Source organism: Echinops telfairi, unplaced genomic scaffold (genome assembly GCF_000313985.2).
Source record: "Echinops telfairi isolate 266 unplaced genomic scaffold, ASM31398v2 ScPeMD7_7406;HRSCAF=8444, whole genome shotgun sequence".
NCBI lineage: Eukaryota > Metazoa > Chordata > Mammalia > Afrosoricida > Tenrecidae > Echinops > Echinops telfairi.
Genome location: NW_022111306.1, coordinates 3,642,753 through 3,665,645, shown reverse-complemented (window position 1 = coordinate 3,665,645; position 22,893 = coordinate 3,642,753). Strand labels below are relative to the sequence as shown.

At 43.1% G+C, this 22,893-nt stretch overlaps 1 protein-coding gene across 4 annotated transcripts in view; it reads left to right on the top strand.

The window, feature by feature from the left end:
• FGD4 (FYVE, RhoGEF and PH domain containing 4) overlaps window positions 1-22,893 on the top strand; it is a 265,432-nt gene that overhangs the window by 134,642 nt on the left and 107,897 nt on the right. Inside the window, exon 1 of one of the 4 annotated variants that reach the window (XM_045296374.1) lies at window positions 10,637-10,746. The exons of 2 other annotated variants lie outside the window; for them this stretch is intronic. In XM_045296374.1, the coding sequence (XP_045152309.1) occupies window positions 10,656-10,746 (91 nt within the window). In that variant the 5' untranslated portion in view covers window positions 10,637-10,655. Of the gene's footprint in view, window positions 1-10,636; window positions 10,747-22,893 lie in introns of those variants that run through there. One more of the 4 variants, XM_004700011.2, reaches the window with a different exon arrangement.

The following is a 22,893-nucleotide window of genomic DNA, read 5'->3' as shown; positions in this document are numbered from 1 at the left end:
AGAGAGAGAGAGAGAGAGAGAGAGAGAGAACACACACTACAACGCATAGCACCCTTCTGTACAAGAGAATGGGATACTGTCCAGTCTGCTGCCTTCACAATCATGACGTCTGAGACTGTTGTTGGGGCCATGATGTCAGTCTACCTCACTGAGGGAGTTCCTCGATGTTTGCTGACTTTCTACCAAGCATGCTGCCCTTTTCCAGGGGCTGTTCAAAGGTATGAGGAGTTTTCCACACTAAGATTGACAAGGAAGAAGGTCTGGGATCTGCTTCTAAAACTCATCCGCATGGATCACAACTGCAGCTAGTGCTAGGGATGGCACACGGGGTTGCAGGAATCAGAAGCCAACTCAAGGCTAACCCCACTGCCTCTGAGTCGATTCTCACTCAGTGCGAGCCCGGTAGCAGGGAACAGAACTAGCCCTTTGGGTTTCTGAGGCTATACATCCTTATAGGAGCAGAATGCCTCATCTTTGTCTTTCAGAGCAGCTGGTAGAGTAGAACTGATGACCGATGGTTAGGAGTCCCCTGTGTAACTCACTGGCACAGCTCCTGGACTCAAGGATAGCTAACCTCGTCTTCACCATCGCGGCATCTGGTGCGTGTGCAGCATGCCGAGGGTGTGGTGGAGGTGGGCAGTGACAACGCCCGCTTGTCTCTTACTGCCCAGGACATTTTAGGTATGACTAAGTAGACCCAGGTTATGTTATCTGAAGTCGAACTTGGAAATACTGACAAATGCCACTTTCACTAGTTGTCATCGCGTTGATTCTAAACACGGCAACCACGCGTCTATTGCAGTAAACCTGCGTGCACTAAGACTTTCGGTAGCTGATTTGGGGGACATAGACCACCAGGCCTTTTTTCTTACTCTTTTTGAGGTGCCTATGGGTGGGTGGAACTGGCACACCAACCTTTTGGCTAGCAGCTCAAAGGACCATCTGGGCTAAGCGGCTATAGATTCACCTTCAGCACCACACAGAAGCTTGTAGGCAAAAGAAGATGTCCTCGCTTGAGTCTGACGATCTCACGTGTTTGTCCTTTTAGCCTTGTCTTTTACAAGAAACAGATGTTCCACGTTGGCGCAGCCTTCCTGGGAGGAGGAGTGTCTGCCAGCAGCTGCTGAGAGGTTCTTTTTTCGCTAGCATGTTTGTTTGACCCCGGAGATGATGGGTGGGTCAGCGTGGACTGCTCACTGCATGGTGGCCAGTTCAAACCCGGCAGCCATTCTGTGGAAGAAAGATGAGGCTGTCTGCTCCTGTGAAGATTACAACTTTGGAAACCCTAGGTAGTAGGGTGCTATGATTTGGAATCAACCCGGCTATAGTACGTTTATCACTGACAGGGTGACACTTGAGTGTGTGAAAGTAGCTGCCGTCAGGAGCAAAGGAAGTGTGCACTGTGAGAGAGGTGTTTTGAAAAGATTATTTAGAGATGTTTTCATTTGTTATGTCAATCCGTTAGTAAAATTGATGTAAGTGTATTGTCCCTTGGGGTGGGGCCGGGGCATTCGGGTACACGTTATTCAGCAGCAGGCTCAGGTCACTGGCCAGGGGAGTCCTGACTAAGTGGTGCCAGGAGTCTCCGAGGCTGAGCCCCAGGAGCTGGCTGGTGGTGTAGGGAGGAAAGGGAAGCACGTCTCTTGGAAGAGCAGGCACTTGCTGTTGGCATGTCCACCTCCTTCTCCAAAACCAGGTCTAGGTCCTCCAGGAGGGTGTATCCTGAAGCACCCACTCTGGCTTGCTGTATCTGAGGGTCAAATTCTTGTCCACCTCTCTCTGGGAGAGGTCTTCCCATTGATGAACACAGAGGCGATCAGCGCACCTTGAGCTTGAGCAGGTGTCTGCCCACTCTGGACGGCCTCTTGGTGCATGCGGGGGCAGATTATGTGGATACAGAGCAGCCGGATCCCCACACACACATCATACAGGGGGGCCTCTGTGGTCCACATCCAATGTGTGAAGTGGGCCCTGTGCTGGCCAGGGTCCAAGGCCACGTGGGTGCCCCAATGGACCAGGTCGGACGGGCTCTTTGATTCTGTCTATATCATCTATTCTTTAAAAAACTTACTTCTGTGTGTCCACGCAAACTTGAACACACAACCTTGTAACCTTGTTTAAACATCTTTAAAATAGCTTTAATAGGTATTAGACCAAGTTTTTTCAAAAAAAGCAAACAACCCATTCTGCAATATTAAGATGAATATAAATGTGCTGTAAGAATTCCGAGGAAAATCTTTGCATAACTGGCTGGTGGGATTGTGTATCATGTTTTAGGGAGTCTAGCCATCGATGTACTTCTTTCTTTAGGAGCCATGAATCTTTCTCGGCGCAGTCACTAAAACCTGGAATTGAAGTAACCAGAACTGACCTGACAATTTGATTCAAACTCAGAGCAGCCCTGGAGGACAGAGTAGAGCTGCTTCATCGTGTTTCCAAGACTGGAAATCTTTATTGGAGCAGAAAACTTCATCTTTCTCCTTCGTAGCAGCTAGTGTGTTCAAACTGCCAACTCTTCAATTAGCAGCCCAACGCTTAACCCACTGCACCACACTGCGCTTACATCCATTCTGTCTTGTTACTGAGAACATGTACAGCAAAACCCAGACCAATTCAATAGTTCCTTTACGTGCAACGTGCGCACAAATGTGCTTGATACAAGTGACATATGGATTGTTTTAAGAACTGTAAGAGCCCCCAATAAAATGATTTATATATATTAAAAAATAGTTTCTTTATGTATAAATCACCAACATTATAAATCTGACTTTTCAAATTGCTCTATCTTGATATATCAAGATTTAAAAAAAATAAAGCCAGTTTAATCACAGTTTTCTCAAAAATAGTGTTGATCTTTACCTCTTCCTATTTGAAGTTCTCTTGTGCCATGTGATATGGTTACTAACATTGTAATAATTGCATCTGGTTTATACTTTATAGTACAGAAAAGGCGGCATGCCCAGATTTTATACTGAGAAGGAGGTTTCATTCAAAAGATTGGATTCTTGTTTAGAAACCTTCCCTGACCCTCCTCTGTGTGCCTCTGCTGTGACAGCCTGCTGGATCACCATGTGCCTGTCTCCTCTTTCCTTGGCTCCGTGATGAGAATGCTGTGGAAAGCGCCGGCTCGGTGTGCACAGGGACTACAATTATGAACCAGACAGTCCATCATTTCTGGGCTAGAGCAGCTTTGGTGGGAGTAGGGTACACAAAAATGCTAAACACGATCGATGTATAAACCACCCCTGCCCCCGAGGGGGACAAACAACAGAAACATGGGTGAAGGGAGACAGTGGATGGTGTAAGATATGAAAATAATAATTTATCAAGGGGTCACGAGGGTGGGGAAGGGGGAAAAGAGGAGCTGATACCAAGCGCTCAAGTAGAAAGAAAATGTTTTGAAAATGATAATGGCAACATATGAACAAATGTGCTTGATACAATTGATGTATGGGTTGTAATAACAGCTATAAGAGCCCCTATTTATATATATAAAAAAAGCTAAACAAGGACATGCTTGTAGTATGAGTATGATTTGGTTATAGTTGGCAATAAATGTCTAGAGGAAAACCACTGTCCCCTGTGAGACCAGAGATAGAGATCAGGTCCAATGTGAAGCCCTCAGAGCCATTGGGACAGAAAGGGTACTGTGGCTGAAGACAAACGCGCTGAGAGGAAAGGGATCTGCAGGGCGGCTTACAAAGCCAAGTGCTTAGCAGGGTTCCGGGCAGTGATAATGAACCACTGCCTTCCAGCCAGTTCCCGTTCATGGCCACCCCATAGGCTAGTTAGCTGCCCAACGCAGAACCACGACGGACGCCACCAAGGCTCCAAATGCCAATGCCTAGCAATCCTTATGGAAGATTTCCAAGGTGCCAGTCTTTCCTTAGGGGAGGCAGAGAAGCTCATCCTTCCCACCAGGGCAGCAGGATTGCGCGGCTGGCCTTGCGGCTAGCAGTCAACAGCACTAACAGGGCCCCTGCAAGAATGCAAAAGGAGCACATATCTGTTGGTTTGCTGCCAAATTTGTTAACCTTTGTGTATAACCTCTAATTGGTGGCTCATAGTGGTCTTTGACCTACAGTATTTTTATTTAAGTGCTAAATTAAAACCAAACCAAACCCCTCTTAATTCCTACCACATCCTTCCTCATTTATATTTCCAACCCAGGTGTTGACTGCATTTACCTTTGCAACCTTGTATAAAGAAAAGTCGTGCCCAGAGAAAACCTGCTCAAAGACACAGGGTATTTCTCTGGAGTCTCACTAGTATTTCATGGATAAACTAGTGTTGTGTCTTCAAGAGGGGTGTTTTATAATCATCATACTAATGAATGTCTGTTTCTGTTTCACCATTGCTGCAAATTGTTACAACATACGGAATTCTAGAATAACAATTTGAGTGTTCCAAGTAAGTAAATGCATAATTTATCAATTATTCATTAATCAACTGATGCCTATATTACAGACCAGATGTTTGTTTGTTTGTTTGTTTTTCTTAATTGGTTCCCTTTTTCCCCTTGGCCTTATTTTCTGGCACACAGAACAGTAACTTAGAAGTGATTGAAAAGATGACTGAAATCTAGATCTACCAGTATTCTATCTTGGTGTGGGGTTTTCTCTATTGGAGAGTGTATCAAAAAGGGAATGGCCTGTTTTAAATGGCACAATCTGGGGGGGTGGGGGCAGGGGAGGAAGAGATAAGTAGATTGGATGATTTACCAAGATAGCAAGGTATCAGATGTACTGAGAGGCATCTTTTTCTTCCTCCCGGAGCCTTAGTGGTGTGGTGGATGCAAGTTGGCTGTGACAGATGTTCTCCTCTGGAGACGGACGGACGGAGCTCTCTGCGCCCACACTCAGTTACAGGCTTGGGAACTCATGGACGTTCTACCTCGGCCTACAGGGCCGCTAGGAGTCAGCATCCACTCGATGGCAATGTTTTTTTGGTTTCTTTATCCTGAATTGGGCCTTTCAGAACCTTCAGACCAAAACAAAAGACTTAAGCTATTGCTATTATAGCAGCCGTGGATGGATACATTGGGGTCTTGGGGGTGAGGAAGGCAGTAGTTTTAAAAGACCCTTGCCGGTGCAATGGTTAAGTGCTCAGCCACTAACCTGAATCAGCTCAGCAGGAGAAAGGCTTGGTGGTGATTCCTTCTGTTAAGATTACAGCCAAGAAAACCCTAGGGGCTGTTGTACTCTGTCACAGGGGTTGCCGGGAGTTCGAATCAACTCCACCGCACCACATCACAACAACCACTACACGCAATCTGGATCGGGCAACTGATCAAAAAGAGAAACGAAAGTCCCCCTCCCCTGCTCTCCCACTTTTATCCTTCCGCCTGCCGAGGGCAGAGCCTCGCGTTTTGTTGGCCTAATGCCCCCGAGGAGGCTTTTTGGAAGCTGCGTGGTTATTTTGGAGTTGGAAAAAAAATAACAGTTCGGTTCCTGTGGAAATTTATGAAAAGAAAACATTTTTCTTTGTTTCCGCCTTCTCAAAATGGGTGACTTTGTCTCCTGGGAATCAAGTAGGAGGAGTGATAGTATTCTTATTTTTTACCACTCTCGTGTATTTGAGTTTTTTGTTGTTTGCTTTTGTCAAACTCTGCATATCACTTTGCAGTTGAAAACATAAGTCTCTCTTCAGCACCGTCTCTGGTACTTGGCAAGCTCTCGGATAACAACTCTTTCAATTAAATAGTGCTCCTGCAGGTAGATGTTGGGTTGGATTTGGGCAGAGCTTCCTGGGAGGAGCCTGTACCGTGGGGTCTGGACAGGCAGGTTGCAACCCTGAGCTGGCTTGACAGTCCTCCTTTGCTCTGCTAGGGACACCACGCACATCGGAGTGGGCACTTGCTCCCCGGGCCAGCGAAGACACCTCTTGAGGCCAGTACCGCAGGAGAAACTCCCCATGACGCTCTGCTGGACGCGTCGGCTGTCTCATGCTTATTCCACTGTCATCTTGTCCCTTCTTTTCTTAGTGTTCTTAAGCGGACCGGGATGAGCGGAATGCTGCTGAAAGAGAATTCTGTTTACAATTGAGGTTGGGGTGTGTGTAGGGGGGGAGATGCAAGGAACCCTTATACATAAAATCAGACAGGCTATGAATTGGGGAATGGTTGTATCATTCCATTTAGAAGACAGTATTTTTATTCTCTGGGATGATATATTTCAGTGGAAGAGGATTATTAAAGCCAGGTAACAATTGTTTTCAGACATGGCTTTCCCCCCTGAACAATATGCTTAACCATGTTAATAGCTCTACCCTCATGCCACTGGGAAGATGTGTACTCTCTGACCTTCCAAAGTAGAAAAGTAATGGAATTGATGGAGAACCCAGAGTGGGCTGTATTTTCATCTCATTCATCCAGAAACCCTAGTGTGAGGAGTAAGTACTTCCTGCCTCAGTATCACGCAGTTGGAACCTGAACCAAACACATTCCTAAAGAAACACTCGAAAACACGGTTTACTGACTATTTTTAAGGAAACAATAGAGGTTCAAGGAAAACAGGTGTTCTTTGAAGATGTATACAAAAACCTTCAGGCAAAAGCTATGTAACCAATAGGGTTGAGCTGGCATGTATTCAAAAATTTCCAAACCGCACTTCATAACCATGCCTCACAGACATGCAAACTGGAAATTGTATATCATTTTTAAAAATTGAAATATGCTGCCATTTTTAAGCCAATGGGGGCATCGTTTTAATACCAAATATTCTTGACTATTTCTAGAACAGCTCAGCGTGCAAATCAGATCAAGACTGAGATCAGACTCCTCCCATGAAATGGCCACTGCTGTCCAGTTGGGTAGTAAGGGATCAATCAGGACTTTACTCTTGAGTAAATACTCAGTGTTCTAAGTGCATACATTTTTTCAACTCTATTGTTTTATTTGAGCAAAATGAAATACTAACTTTCATCTGGTTTAACTCCTGTTATTTTATTGCCAAAATATGCTTACTTATAAGAATAATAGAGCCAACTTTGTCAAAATACATGGAGGTTTTCAATTATATTACAGATGCTGTTCCTGTTAACTTTAAATAAATAAAAATACTGAAGTATACTACTCAGCTCCCTCCCATAAAACTATGGATTAATAGGTTTTAATTTGAAAAACATAAGTTGCAGGCTAAACATTTTATTTTGGATAATTTCCATTTTAAATCTCTCTTGGTAAGCTAGTGACTGTCACCTTTTGTTTAAAAAATGAAGATAAATATAGTGAAAAATAAAAAACAACCAACAAGTGGCTATGAAATGCCATGTGAATGTTTGGTAGAACTTTATTGGCTCTCTAGTCAACAGGATTTGTAGAAAAATAACATCCGTACAAAGAGGAGGAATGGGCTGTGGACTGGGGGCAGCCTATTAAGTCATCAGTGTTCCCGGGTGTTTGATGAGTAATTGTACGTTCTTTGGAGGCGGGTTTTTGGAACTTTCCAGGGCTGATAACCATGAACGCAATAGATCATATGCCTTAGTTAGACGTGTTTATTTGAAAAGTTCTTCTCAGTGTGCTGTCATAAACTTCAAAGTGAGCAAAATGGTTTTGTGTGTGTGTGGAGGGGTCGCTTGCTTACTTTTGAGTGTGCCGTGGCTTTTTTTCATCACAGAAAAGTCACAGAGAACCAAGCAGAGGTTATTTCTGCTTTACTGGAAATGAGGGGCAATGAATGCACCAAAAAGCATTTGAGTTTACACTATCCAAGACCAACCCGCTGTTTGGGCTTCTCATTTGTCCTTCAACTTTTTTTTTTTTTTAAGGCTGCTTTACATAGAATTGACCCTTTTTTGTGTACAATTCTATACGTTTGAGAGATTAATCTATAGTTTAACAAATTTCCCAGGTGATTCTTACATATACATTTACATGTCTTATGTTTACATGAGGAGCCCTGGTGATGTTGTGGTTATGTGTTGGGCTTCCATCCACAAGGTTAGCAGTTTGAAACTGCCAGCTGCCAGGAGCTTTTTACTCCTGTAAAGTTACAGCTTGAGCCCCCAGTAAAATGTTTTAAAAATAAAATAAAACAAACAAAAAACCCCAAATGGGAGCTACTTACCACAAACATTAAAAAAAAAAAAAAGTGACAGCTTTGGAAACCCACAGGGCAGTTCTGCCCTGTCCCACAGGGTCACTGTTGACTGGACGGCAGTGAGTTTTTATGTTCACTTAAAACTCTCCTAGCAATCTGAGTAACATGTGCATTCTGATGCAGAATATCAGGCGGATGGAGAAATTCTCAACAGGGAGTTGAACCAGAATGAACCGATTCAAATCTGTGCATAATTCTGCCTTGCTGTTTGGTAACCAGCCCCTCTCCACAATAATCTTGTTTTTCTTTTATGTCCCTTGTGTTTGCCTTTTCCAGGATGTCATTTGAAGTCGCACATATTTACCACATATACTTGTGTGTCTGCCGAGTTTTTCAGCACATTTTTAATGCAGTTTTTGTGGCAAAATTAGCTGCCTCGGCTGGTATTTGGGTTGGCTTATACTCAAGTATATACGGCAATCTTTCAAGCCTGGCTTCTTTCCAGCTATGTGCGTGTGTCTTTAGTTCATTTTCATTGCTAAGTAGGATGCCCTTATATGGACAATGCCACAGTTGGCGTGCCAGATAAAGGGGAATGGGTTTGTTTCCAGGTTAGGATGGTTATGAATAAACCCCCAGTAAACATTCATATGGGTGTGTTTATTTCATGGGCAAGTACCTAAAGGCTGGATTGCTGGATCACACACTAAGTGTTTGCATATACCGACCAGTGTACGTGGCTGCTACTAGTAGCTTAGAGTTTGTCTTTAAACTTGTGGTAAGGCTGCATATAATTGCAGGTTATCCACTTGTGGCCAGCTGAGAGGTAAGCATCGTTATTATTATATATATATTTTTTACTTTTAATGAACATTTCCTAGCTGCAAGCCATGTTTTGTTATTCTGGCTCTCCTCTAGGAAGACTGAGAGTGAGTTTGTTTGCCTTCTCACTGTGAAAGCCATTTCATGAAGGCTGTCTCTGAATAGCTTGACTGGAGAGGGTTCTTAACGTCGTGGCCCAGGTTTCTCTTCTCAAAAATGGCTGTAAAGTCTTATCTGATAGAAAAGTTGTGAAAATTTAGAGACACAGACCACATGGAAAGAGTTTCACGTAGCACCTGGCACAGAACAAATGTTAGCTATAAAAAAATTAAAAAGGAAAGGTGTTTGTTTGAAAACCAGACTGCAATTTAAATATTGCCATCAAAAGGTTAGAAAAAAACAGAATTTTTGCAACAGGGAAACATTCTGTTTTTTAAATTAACCAAAATGTGCCCAAGCCAAATGGGCTCGGAATGAAATCTAAGCCACTTCCCAGCCAAGGTGAAATTGAAACACACATGGTTTGAATTGAGGGAGAAATTAAAAGATGATTCAGGCCTCTTCTCTTTCTTTGACTCCTATTCTCCGTGTGCTAATTTCCAATTCAGATTAATTTTGAAACTTATTCTGGAATTCTATGCACATTTCTTTTTATTAAACTGGATAAGCCCAACCTCCTGATAATTTCAATTTCCTGTTGAGCTGGTTAGAAATTGCCACAAGAGTTCCAGGTGAATGTATTGAAGTGAAAGAATCAGTCTTCGTGCCTAATCCTGGGCTTTCTGCTCCCGTGACCTTGAGCAGTAGTCATTCCTAGCAGGTATGTGACTGGGCCACCCATCGGTCAGTGAATCAGGACGTCAGCTCTGACCAAGTGGTTCTCAATGTGGAGTGTTGTGCCAGCAGTCATCACCTGGGAGCCTGTTAAAAATGCCAACCTGTGGCTCCATCATGGACCCAGTGCCTCCAGCTCTGGAGAAGGGACCCAGCTATCTATCTACCTGAAGGAGCCTGTCAGGTAACTCTGTTGGCTGAGACTGAGAACCACTGTCCCTGGGACACCGGGTAAAGACGAGGGGAGGCCCACAGCCGCTGACTACACTGTGGTTTCATGAAGATTTCCATTTTGTCATTCTTAATTTTCTAAATCTCAAGATTACAAGAACATTTAAGAACATTGATCTAAACTTGGAAAGATAAATTAAAAAAAAACTTGCCAGTTAAAACATTGTTCTAAAATAACATGCGAAATTTGGTTTTCTTAGGAAATGCCTGTACCATTTATTGACACGAATCCATAAGCTGTGTTAGAGATAGGTGATAATTGGGGAATAGCATTTCTAAGATAATTTAAATGAGGTTTTAGCATTTTAAGCCTGTGAAACCGAATCTATCACCGCTCTGGTCCAAAGCCTGGACCAAGTGAAAATGGAACAGGCAGTTTTCATGTTGGTGTTTTTAGAGCATTACTAATAGTTCAGGCATCAGTCAATTCTTGAGCCATACTATTCCCAAATGTATTTCTGGTGCAGATGAAGGTTCCATAAGTCTCTGGTGTTTATTTTGCTGCAATAAATAGAAGTCTCTCCATCCTGCGCGCGCGCGCACACACACACAAACACAGTCTGGTGAAAATAGGCAGCAGCTCTTCCCCTGGGGAGGTGTGGCATATTATGCAGGAGGTTGTCTGAGAATGCAATGAAGTGACATTGCACCAGACCGAGTGCCTGGCTGGCCCTCTTTCATCTCTAGCCTCCCCGAGCCTTTATAGCAGGTGGGAGATTTTGCCACATGAACTTTAAAAGAGTAAAGCCTAATATTTCCTTATCAAGCCAGCTTAGACTGAGTATCAGCATATGTGACATCATGTCCACTGATAAAGGTCAGTAGTTTCATTTTCTGGTGGTGTGTTCCTGTTTGGTTCTGTTTGTGCAGTGTGGGGGACCACTGCATAAGCCCGGGTGCTGAGAGCATGCCAGTGGCAGGGCTTGATTTTGTGGGAAAGCTACGGAGAGGCTTACTTGCCTTTCCAACATCGGGGCACCTCTCAGGAGGCTGCTTCTGAGGTAACTAAGTTCTGTTTTTCTGTCTTGTTCTTATTAACATTAGTGAAGTCTGAAAGTAGCTAGTTACTGAGAGGAGGAGTGAGGAGAAAGAAAGGGGAGGTTTTTATTTTTTCCTTTCCTTTCTGGTGTGAACAAAGCAAAGAAATTCCATGTTCACCACTAATCCTTTTCTAGTGCTACTCCGTGGGGCACCGCTCTGTTTTTCCTTTCCAAAAAAAAAGAAAAAATGTTTTGGCAAAGAAGTTTAAGGGAGTGGGTATGACTTGTTTTTCCCTAAAAGATATCTCTGAGGGACAGGCCTGAGTGTATTTATTAGACATTACTAATAGTAAGTCGCTGTGATTTCTAGAATGATCTACAAAGAGGGTATTAATGAGAACTTGGCTTTGAAGTAGGGCTGAAATTCTGAGTGGTAGAAATTTAATCATGTTGAGAGGAAACTTCTGCTAAGGCATTTTAAAAAATTGGAATAGGTTCATTTTGTGTAGCTGTTGTTTCTGCTGGGCCCTAAGCCTCCCTGGAATGTATTTACTGCTAAACAAGATGAACTGACCCTTCGAAGCTAGGTGTCATCGGTGCCACGAAGATTTTCTTCCTTGTGGTGTCAGCCTGGGAGGGGTGGGTTGGTCATTGTGCTGCAGCAGGGAAGCTAAGGCAAGCAAGCCTTGTGCCTTCTGCAGCTACACAGCCCTAGCTGCTCTGTACCGGGAACAGCCCCTACATTCCGGCCCCCTCCATCTCCCATGCACAAGCTTAGATTCTTTTGCAAGGTTTCTACAGTCCTTGAATAAAGTTCAGGACTCAAGTGAGTTAGCATTGGTCTCTGAATAAGACATTCCTGCTCTTTGGTTTTTTAAGAGAAAAGAAATGTAGCAAAAGGGAAGCAGTCTTTCTCTCCATCAGTGGAAATTCCTTTTTCGTGAGGTAGCTCCTGTCCTTCCTCATTCCATCATCCAGCAGTGTAGAGTGACTGGAGAGAATCCGTTTTCAAGGTCACTGGAAGATCTCATTCCTTCAAAAGCAACTGTCAACTGCTACTGGATAAGGAAGAAGATGAGGATTAGAGAGACTTGGGGATAAATGTGCAGGAAACGGTTCCCACCCCCAACTCCCTGCATGGAGTGGCCTTTCCAGTGCTGTGGTTTTGGAAATTCTTTTTGAGTTTTTAACTAAAGATAGTACTGTATGACTTCCTGCCCATCCTATTGGGCTATTTTATCCCTGAGAACATTTTAGAAGATGCATCTTTAGTGGGTTTGCTGTTTGTAAAACTTTCATAATGACGCGGAGAAAGTTTTTTTTAATCTTAGTGTGGAGGTCAACTCCTTTCTTCTGAAATTTGAAATGTGAGAAACAGTGAGTGGATCAGTAGGAACTGCCTTGTAATTCTTGGGAGGTATGGTTCAAGAATCCAGCTCCCTTTCCCTATCAACTATCTCATGACAGTCTGCTTTGATGACGCTGAATATGCATCTACTTTGCACTTTAATGAGGGTAGAGGAGGGAGCAAAGCTGTGGGTCTCTAGTGGTTCATTCTACCTGGGGAGCAGCGGGGCGGGGTGGTAGGGGGACACACACCATAAAACAGGCAGGCAGAAGGCCATGGAAAGACTGCCGGAGCCGGAAAGGGGAAGGGGGAAAGAAATCTCATCTTCCAAAGAGCCTGCTCTGCCACATCTGCCATCTCTGCTAGGTCCAGTGGCTCCACTTTACCTGCCCTCAGGCCAGTCCCCAGGGCCGGTGGCACAGGAAGGTGGAAAGATGGCAGAGCAAGGTTCCACATGGGAGCCTGTGAGGCAGCCAGGAGATGGTGGGCATCTGCTGCTCTGGAGGCTGTGAGCAGCCCCTGACCATCACCCATGTCCATCCCTCACAAACTCATGGAGGGTACCTGGGGGGTAGCAGGGGGAGTGTCACTCAAGCTGAAGCTGCTTTACGGCCAGGTTGGAGAGATGGGCTTTTTCAAGTACTTATGATTTTCATAGCAAGGTAATAATCTGATCTTCACCTAATGCACACCCAAGCCTCCATGTACCTTAATTCATTACGAAAGATCCAAACGTAATTTCCTTTCCTCTCTCTGACCTTTCTCAAAAAATAGGGAGCTATTTTATGCTGGTTCCAGAAAATATTTTAAAGCTCTTCATCCAGTTTTTAAAAAAATAACCATTTTATGGGGACTTATAACCATCCATCCATCCATTGTGTCTACCACATTTGTATAGATGTTGCCATCATTCTTTTCAAAACATTTTCTTTCTACTTGAGCCCTTGGTATCAGGTCCACAATTTTTTCTTCCCCCATTCATAGACCCTTGATAAGCTATAAATAATAATAATTATTATTGTGTTCATTTCTTATACCGTCTGCTGCCTCCCTTCACCCATGTTTCTGTTGTTTGTTGCTGGGGGTGGGTGTTTAAATGTCGATCATTGTGATCGGTTCCCTTCACCCAGGTTTAAGTGTGGCCTCTGACATATCCCCACCACGCCACTTGTGAGGTCTTGCCGAACTCAAGATGACCCATGCTGTGCCCCCCCCCCCCAGTTAACTCACCAGCATCTTGAGTTGGCTGAAGGTGGTAGAAGGACACCATGATAGAAGTTGGTCATTGTACATGGCAGGTGCTTACGTTATAGACAAAACCCTCTTCTCATGAAATCTGAACCGTGAAAACAGACCAAATGACTGGGCAGGAAGTACCTTGCCACTCTTTGGAGCAACAGTATACCTTCTTTTCACGGGTCAACCATCTCATCAGAATAGAAATGCATAAAAATGATGGATGAAACTAGTATTAACCAGCCCTTGCCCTTCCCCCACTAGACACCGAACACAGTTCAAGTAAATATAAAAACTTTCAGGAGAAAGGGGGAGAAAAACATTAAAGATAAAAAAGTCAAAATCAACTTTACAAACAAAAGACTATAGCACAGTCTCCCTGAATGCATAGCAATGACTGTTCCTTATGCTCAGGCCAGAAGCTTTACTTAATCTTCCTTGAATCCTATCTCCTGACATATTTTACTCCCAAATATATCAAGTCCTAACCAAGCTGCATCATCTCCATTTGATTACTCTGGCTCAAGGCACACCCACCTTTCCCTGGATTCTTCAAACAGCTGGCCAGCTAACCTGAACACAAGCGAAACCCAGTTGCCGGTTTCCACAGAGTTCAGGGCCCTCTTGTAGTCTGTGAAGTGCAAGGCCTAGTTTGATCTTGCCTAAATCCATACCTCCTGAACTCCTTAAGCTCACCCCACATATGCCCCTAGTTGGATAGCCATGCTGTTTGTCATTGAACTCCTCACGTAGGCTTCCACCTCAACACTTCTATAGTTTTACCCTCTGGATATGGATATGCTAGTCCCCCAGATATTTGCAGGGCGATTCACTGTCATCCGTGAGGGCTTTCTTGACCCATCAGCACTATGTCCCTCACTCAGTGGTACTTTCCCTCCAAGCCCTTTTACCGTTGAGCATGTAATGCCTTGGTTGTCGTTCATTGCTCTAGCTCTAGCCTGGAGGGTGATGGATATGTACTGGGTGTTTCATTACTATTTGGTCAGAACGGCAAGGTCAGTCCTGCCAACCCTCCACCCGCTCTGCTGCAGAACGATGAGGCTCTCCACGCCCGTAGAGTCAGTCCTGGGGTCCTGCAGGATCAGTCCTACTCTATCCAACAGGGTCGCCGTGTGTCAGAAGCACCTTGACGGCAGTGAGTGCTATTCGTGTTCCCTTTATTATTGGAAAATCTAAAGTGAAATGAGCAAGGATTTAAGAGAAATAAATGATAAGTATTTTCAACATTCCCCTTTCCTTCCCACAGTTCTTTTTTTAAATAAGTGTTTTATTTGAATTAGGGGAGGGGGTTGTGTGGTGTGGACATGCGCAGTTCTTCTTCAAGGAATATATATCCTTGCTAGTTTCTTCCCTTTGGAAATTTGCAAGTCGAGATCGGTCTACATTACGAAGAACTGAGACAGTAAGAGACCCTGGTGGTATAGTGGGTTATGAGTTGGGTTGCTAAATTCAAGATGAGTTGTTCAAAACCACCAGCTGTTCTGAGGGAGAAAGATGAGACTTCCTGCCTGTACAGATTTACAGCCTCTGAAACCCACTGGGGCAGTTGCACTGTCCTCAAAGACATGGGAGTTGGGACCGACTCAATGGCGTGATGAGTTTGGTTTGGTTTTTGAGACAGTAGTGGAGGGGGAGATGGACAGTCACTCTGTAACCCATCCATGAGTTCCATAAATGATTTTGGATGAGTCAATGCTTTATCGTGAGAAAGAAAAGAGATAGGGGAACCTTTGAAATAAGAAATGGGAAAACTTGGGGAGCCGTTTGCATGGAGAGGATTGTGATGAGCTGGGGAAAGAACGAAGATGTTTTGTGCAATTTTAAACATGCGCCCTTCTTCCCTGAGGCTGTCATCAGGAGGATGCGCATAGGGTTCAATGTCTTAGACTTCACGGAGACTTCTGTATAGCAAAGGAGGTCTTTTGGGTCCCTCTTTGGATTAAAATAGATCACTTAAATTTAGGGCAATGGTCATGAGACCACATGGAGTCCTGCTTATATTAGTTATATTAATGTAATACGTATCAGATTTACTCTTTCATCTTTGTTTCCCATTTGACTTAGTACTTTCAGTGATGAGCACACAACTAACAGAGATAAAGCCTACAGAAGTTACTATAAGATACTATGTTTTTGATGCTAGTATAATCCAGTCAGTCAAGTCTGACACATGGTGATCCACCACGGGGCAGAGTGGAACTGCTGGGGGGCTTCAGGAGTTTCTCCACAGAAGCTGACGACCTCATCAGCGGCGGATGCTTAACCCACTGTGCCACCACAGCTCCTGATGCTGTCGACAGACTGCTTAAATATGATCTGCCAGTGCTCATGTAGGGAATACACACTGAAGTATTCCTCTTTTTTTTACACTACAAAATGTTTGCTTTTTCTCCTCCGGCATTTAGGCATTTCATGCTTTCAAACACTTTTGTAGTGTGGAGTTAGGTAAGGTAATAAAGTAGAATAAAATGTAACAATACAGAAATTTTTCCTATTGTGCTTCTTGCAAACTTTGATTTGAAAGGGTAGAAAAGGAGGGCCTGAGTTAACATGTATTATTTGTGTATTTATGCTTCATGTAGTTCCTTTTAAAATTCAGCTGGATAATTGGAAATTGCTCTGTATTTTAAAAATCTCTAACAGGTAGTTAAGATCTATGAATTTTTTATTTGCTATATAATCATGTGCTTGATCTGAATAATAATATACAATTATATCACATGGCTTCTTAGAAATATGGAATCTATTTTGATTACAATATGTACAGGGTTTGAAAAGTACCCTTTTTTGATGATTTTTCCTATTGTAAACATAAGCCGCCTAATAATTGTTAAGGGGAGCTTAGTACTTATGGCATACCGCCACTATGTCTTCTTATATATTTCCCAGTAATTAAGTTCATTTATTTTCTCCGGAGTGTGAAATAGCAAATTAATAAATAAAAAGATTAACCAAAGAGGATCTTTAGTCTGAAATTGAGCACCTGTTGAAATGTAGGACACTGATAGGAACATGCTTCTTAGTGCTGGTGGCGTTTGACTCAGAAGGGCTCCGTGTGACAGTGTCCACTGGATATTCTAGGCTGTAATCCTTACAGGAGTAGATCACCAGTGCTCATCTTCTGTGGAGCCGGTGGGTGTGTTTGTGCTGTCAACCTTTAGTTTAGCAGCCCGATGTTTACCCATCGCTCCTACAGGGCTCTATCTGTATCCACAAGACTAAAGCCAAAGCTTTCATCTAATACATTGCCCTCAAAAAGTTCAGGTGTTTCTCTCATTCAACATCTTTAAAACTATACCTCTACATGACAAATGCTATAGTATCAGCACAAAACACTTGGTCAGAGAACAGAAAAATTAGAGACCAATGAACTAAGGCAATCCTCCCCTGCCTCCGCCCCCCCCCCCAAAAAAAAACAACATAACAGGGTGATATTGGAAGTAGGTATTAATGGAAAGCATTTAAAGAATATCGTCTCAGGGAGGCAAATAGGCAAAGAAAGAAGGGGATGTGGGAAGACTGTGTTGTGTGCTGGCAAGGACGCTAGCGGAGCAAATGTGTCCAGAGCTTTAAAGGCACAGTACCGTGAGCAGATGACGATGACGAGCCATTTGATTGGCCAATTCTGACAGTGGTGGGTCCCTGGGGCGAGCTAGAGTTGTTGTTGTTGTTTTATAGGAGCCCTGTCCTTAGAGGGCTTTAAACAGGGGAGTCACAGGGTGCTTTCATTATTGAATGAATAAAGTAGTTCAAACTTTTCCCTTGGATTAGAACACACTGAACAGGACTTAGAAAGGTAGCTATTATTGATGAATTGGCTTATTTTTTTCTTCTTAGCTTCTGTCTTCTCTCAGCCAAAGAAATATTGGAAGTGATAGATAAGTAAGCAAGTTAAGTGTTTGCTTTTTAAATTTTGCATTATTGAACAATCCCCTGCACCGTGAGAACCTTAACACAATGCTATTGTGCGCCTGGCCTGCGGGTTGGGCGGCCCAGCAGAGGAAGCACAACAAATACAGGACTTACCTTTTATTTTCTTGCTATTTTAATTGCTGACTATTTTGTAAGCTGCTAAACATTAAAGTTCCAATAACGTGATTTCTGTTAATGTTTTCTTCAGAGAGTTATTATTTAAATAAAGTGGCGAGTTGGGCTAGGCCGTCAGTAAGCCTGTGTTCAAGTCGTCCAGTTTGTCTGAGAAGAGCCCTGATGGCGTGGTGGGGTAAGCATTAAGCTATTCGTAAAGTCAGCAGTTCAAACCCATCAGGCACTCCATGGCAGAAAGATGAGGTTGCTGCTCACATAAAGACGTATAGACTCTTTATAGGATCACTGTGAGTTGGAATCAATTTGATGGCAGTAGGTTTTGAATTTGGCAGAAGTGGTTTTTAAATTGCAGGGGGAAAAAATAGGTTTGTGATGGTCCCATCCAACTATCTATGCCTAAGCCATTTGACTCGAGCTATTAAAATGTTTCTCTAATTTTTAAGGAAGTTAACTAACTTTCCCACAATCACAAAGTAAATAATTAGCCATGACAAAACTTTGACATGTGAACCTCTACTTTTACTAACCTACCCTCTTCTTTCTCGAAAGATAAACATAGCCTTGTTTTTCTCAGCAGACTGGGCTGGACTAATGCTGACTGTGGGGCTTAGGGACAATGCGATTGCATTTAAAATAGTAGTTTCTGGTTGAAGGACTAGTGGAATCTAAGGAACTTTCCTTCTTGGTAGAGCTCATTTTACCTGTTACGGCCATGAAGCTAAATTTAGGTGTAAAAACAAAGTGAATGAACTGTATCCCTAAGTGTAAGGCAAGGTCAGCCCCGCAGGCGGGGAAGTGGAAATCAGTGGACAATTTGAAGTCGGCAGCAGACTACAGAAGTTAGTTCATGGAGACTGGTACTAAGCTGGGGTGTGGTAGCTGCTGGAGTTGGGGTTTAGAGAAAACAAGCTCAGAAAAATGAACTGTGAGCAATGTCTGGAAGGGTTGACATCTAAAAAGGAAGCAGTTTTCCCAATAATGCAGAAAAAACAGTATCCAACCCATAGTTACAGTAGTTTTTTTCAGGGGTTGTTTTATATTAAAATTGTGCGGTACGTAACAATAACTCCTAATAACAAATGAGTGTTGCTTTGCCTTTTGCATCAAAACTTTACTCTTCTCATGACTCTGTTTAGTGCATCTGGAAGTCCTTAAGTTTTTAATGCAGACAAGGTACCTACATCCTAAGGAAAACATTCTACTGACTTGTGGACACATTTCATCTAGAGACAGGTATTGAAGTAATTCGTAATCTGGAGAGTACCTGTAATAACAACAGCACTTTTTTTTTTTTTTTCAACAGCACTTTTTAAAACAGTGAACAATTTGATTTTTTTCCCCTCTGTGGATCTGCACATAATTTGTTGTGAATAAATGGAAAATAATTTGGCATGGTGGGTTTAGAGAAGAGGAAGGAGCCAAGATTTGGGTTAATTTTCAAACCAGACATTTGAATAAATGAGTTGGCTAGAGCTCTTTGCAAAAAATCCCACTTTTTTGATCACCCAGTTCCTTTCTAGAATCTGTTTTTATTTCTTTCAAAGTTTATGGAGTCAATTAAAATTTGATACTACTTTTGAAGCCTCCCTTTCAAAGCAAAGCTCTTCATGCTATCAGCCAGAAATACTCTCCCTCTTTGGACTCTGAGTTGAATGACTAACTCCAAAGTCAGCAGTTCAAACCCACCAACTGCTTCTCTAGAGAAAGGTGGAGCTTTCAACTCCAGTGAACAGTTCCCGTGTCGGAAACAACTCACAGGGCCGTTCTCCCTGTCCTAGGGTCGCTGTGAGCCAGCAGCACTTGATGGCAGTGAGCTTTGATTTGGGATTCTCAAGACTCCTGATCAGATAGGGTGTGTAGGGTTTTTTCAGTTGAGTTGATTCAGAACCATGGCAACTCAATGCGACAGGGAAGAACTGTCCTGTAGGGTTTGCTAGACTGTTAGCCGAACAGAGCAGATTGTGGTGTCTTTGCAAACATGGAACCCACGAGTGAATTTAAACCTCCAACTGTTTGGTTTGCAGGTGAGCACTTCACTATTCCTGTGCTACCGGAACTCCCACCCCCACCCATCTCCCTTTTATTCTTCAGTAGATTCCAAAATGTTAGTTTTACCTATAACCTTAATTGTGAAGAAGGCCTCACTATGTGCTCTGTTTTAACAAGAGTCATATGACACTTAGACCTAAATCATTTCTGTTGAAATAAGTTGGTCATGCTGCATGGTGTCTCCATCCTATATAGAATTTTAGTGGGATTTTAGTTTAGCTCAAAATGATGAACTTCTTTCCATCATGCTTTTATGATTGCAGGTGATAAGTTGATTCAAGCCTGTTAACTGAACACTAAGAGCAATGCTTCTCAACCTTGACTGTCACCCCCACCCCACCCCCAAATATATTCTAATATAATTGGGTTGAGAAGCAGTACGGTGCTGTGGTTTTCTTTTTAAAAGTACATGGGGGGAGGGGGAAACGCTCTAACGAGCATCCACGGTTGAAAACCACTGACCAAGCATGATTTTAGAGAGGTGGTTAACATCGTGTGGCCTACTGGTTCGCAAAGTTTTAGCATGCCTATAAAACACTGTTAATTTACTAAATAAATGTCCGAGTATTTTATAAGCTCAGATATGCTTGGTTAAGCCTATTAGTTAGACACCTAGAACTTTTGCCTTGCTCAAGGTCACACTCCTAGTTGGGGACAAAACTGAAAAAAATCATGGGTTGTGGCACTGACTATCTTATATCTTAGATTAGGAGCTGCAAACTTCTGCAAAGGGCCAAATTATAAGAACTAGCTTTTGCGGGTCATATGGGTGCTTTTGCAAATACTTATCTCTGCCATTGCATTAAAAATCAGTCAGGCAATATGTGAGCACATGCGTATTGCTGTTTTCCAATAGAACTTCATTGACGAAAACAGGTGGTGGGCGGGATTTGGCCTGCAGCCTGTGGTTTGCAAATTCCTCACTGAGAGGCCCTGTGTCTAGAGTTAGCTCCCAGAGAGCAGGTTCTAGACCAGCAGTTCTCAACCTATGGGTCGGACCTTTGGGGGTTGAACCACCCTTTCTTTTACAGGGATCGCCTAAGACCATCGGAAAACACACTCATATTTCACAATATATAATTACATACTGTTTTGTGATTAATCACTATACTTTCATTGTGCTTAATTATGGTCAATGTAACAATGAAAATACATCCTGCACATCAGATATTTACATTATGGTTCATAGCAGTAGCATAATTAGTTATGAAGTAGCAATGAAAATAATTTTATGGTTGGAGGTCACCACAACATGAGGAACTATATGAAAGGATCGTGGCATTAGGAAGGCTGTGAACCACTGTTCTAGACCATACCAAATGCCTGTCCCAAATCCTATTGCAGTGCACCCCAGCTTTCTCATTCTAAATACCTATTTGTGGAATTAACCTTTTTTATGGCCTCTTGAGCCACACTTATCGTCAGTCTTCAAGTTGAGTGGGGGGGGGGGTGGAAATTGAGACATATTTCTGGGAGAGCTCTGGAAAGACAAGCAAACTTTCTTGAAATCTGTGGCATGCAGTAAGTACCAAATTTTGGTAGGATTCTTGAAGTGAATTAGAAATGTATTACTCTCTAACTTGTTATAGCAGATTCTAGTACTATATTTAAATTTCAAGATATTCATTAAAAACACAGGCAGGCTTGCCCCATACATTAACCACACACCCCGACCCACTCCACACTGTTTCCGTTTCTTGATGGCTGCTTCCACGGGTGTCGATTATGGATCCAAATAAAACCAATCCTTGACTTCAGTGTTTTCTCATTGGTCATGATGTTGCTTACTGGCCCAGCTGTGAGGATTTCTGGGTGCTGCATGTTAAGGTGTACTACCTACTGAAGGGTGTGGTCTTTGATCTGCATCCGGAAGTGCTTCAAGAATGTCTTCAGCATACTGCAGGTGGTTCTGGAATCATCCTTTAATCCCGATGGCATGTTCTTCACGCAATCTAGTTTTTTTGATCAATCACTCCGCATACAGATCGACTAAGTATGGTGAAGCACACCTTTCCTGTTTTTAAAGCATGCAGAATCCCCTTTCTGTGTTCCACCACTGCACGATGGAGTGTTCTGAAATTCAGTGTTCTGAATTTCCGTTCTTGGCAGTGTTGTCAACCAGAATTTGTTTGGATTCACAGCTGAATGCTTTTGCACAGTCAATAAAACACGGGTAAATTAAAAATAAATTTTCTCTTTTCTTAAATTAGGGTTTTTTATACCCTGGGGTTCCCTTAGGAGCCACGGTGGCACAGCGGTCATGTGTTTGGGAGTTCATCAAGAAGGAGCCCTGTAGGGCAGAGCAGAAATTAGAAATGCCCATAGGTTTTTCAGGGCAATGACCTTTAGAGAAGCGACTGAAACATGTTTTTACCCTCACAGTAGGCTGGTAAATCTGAACTGCTGGCCTCTCCATTAGCAGTAGAGGACTTAACTACTGTGTCCCCAGGGAGAGGTCTTCTTCAGGCTTGATAAGTAAGTGCAGGTCAGAAATGAGAGCCGGAGCAAGGAGTAGACCAGGAGTCCGAGGGCCAGAGGGTCATGGGAAGAGGGTCAGAGCTGGAGTTTGGAGCGCTTGTCTTGGACTGTTTGCTAGGTGCTATCAAGTTGGTTGCAGCTAAGCAATCCCATGTGCAGCAGCATGAGACACTGCCAGCCCTGCCATATCCTCACATTTGTATCACGTGTGAGCACATTGTTGCAGCCACTGTAGTTTAGTTACCCCAAATGGGGACCCATGTTTTTCTCACCTTGAAGTTTTGAAAATGGATTATTTGCCACCCTGGATATTTCAAAGCTGCTGGCTGCAGTCTTGGGTGAAGTAAAGGCTGCAAATCAGGACAAATACCATACCTTGTTTTGTAAGCAATCCGCCCATATAGATGAGGACCAGTAAAACACTACTGCTGACTAGAGTTGCACTTCAAACATGCATGCACGGGTTGATTTCAAACAGGATGTTTGAACATGTTTCTACACACACTGGTCTTGGTTTTACAGGCTGCTTCCCCCCCCCCCCCCCAAAAAAAAAAAAAAGTCCAATCAAAACTGGCTTCAAGTGGATCTGCCGGGCCAACCAAATTCAAGGCAGAAATGTTTGCCCAGAAGGTTATGGCAACTATTTTTTGTGATTTCAAATGGGCAAGTTGATTGATTTCCTCAAAGGCCACAGGATGATCACCAGGGCTATTTAAGATGTTTCAGGAACATTGCTCCAGGGGAGTGTCTTCCCATTATGGCCTTTCTCAAGGGAGGCAAGGGCTGCCCCACAAGAATTTCATCA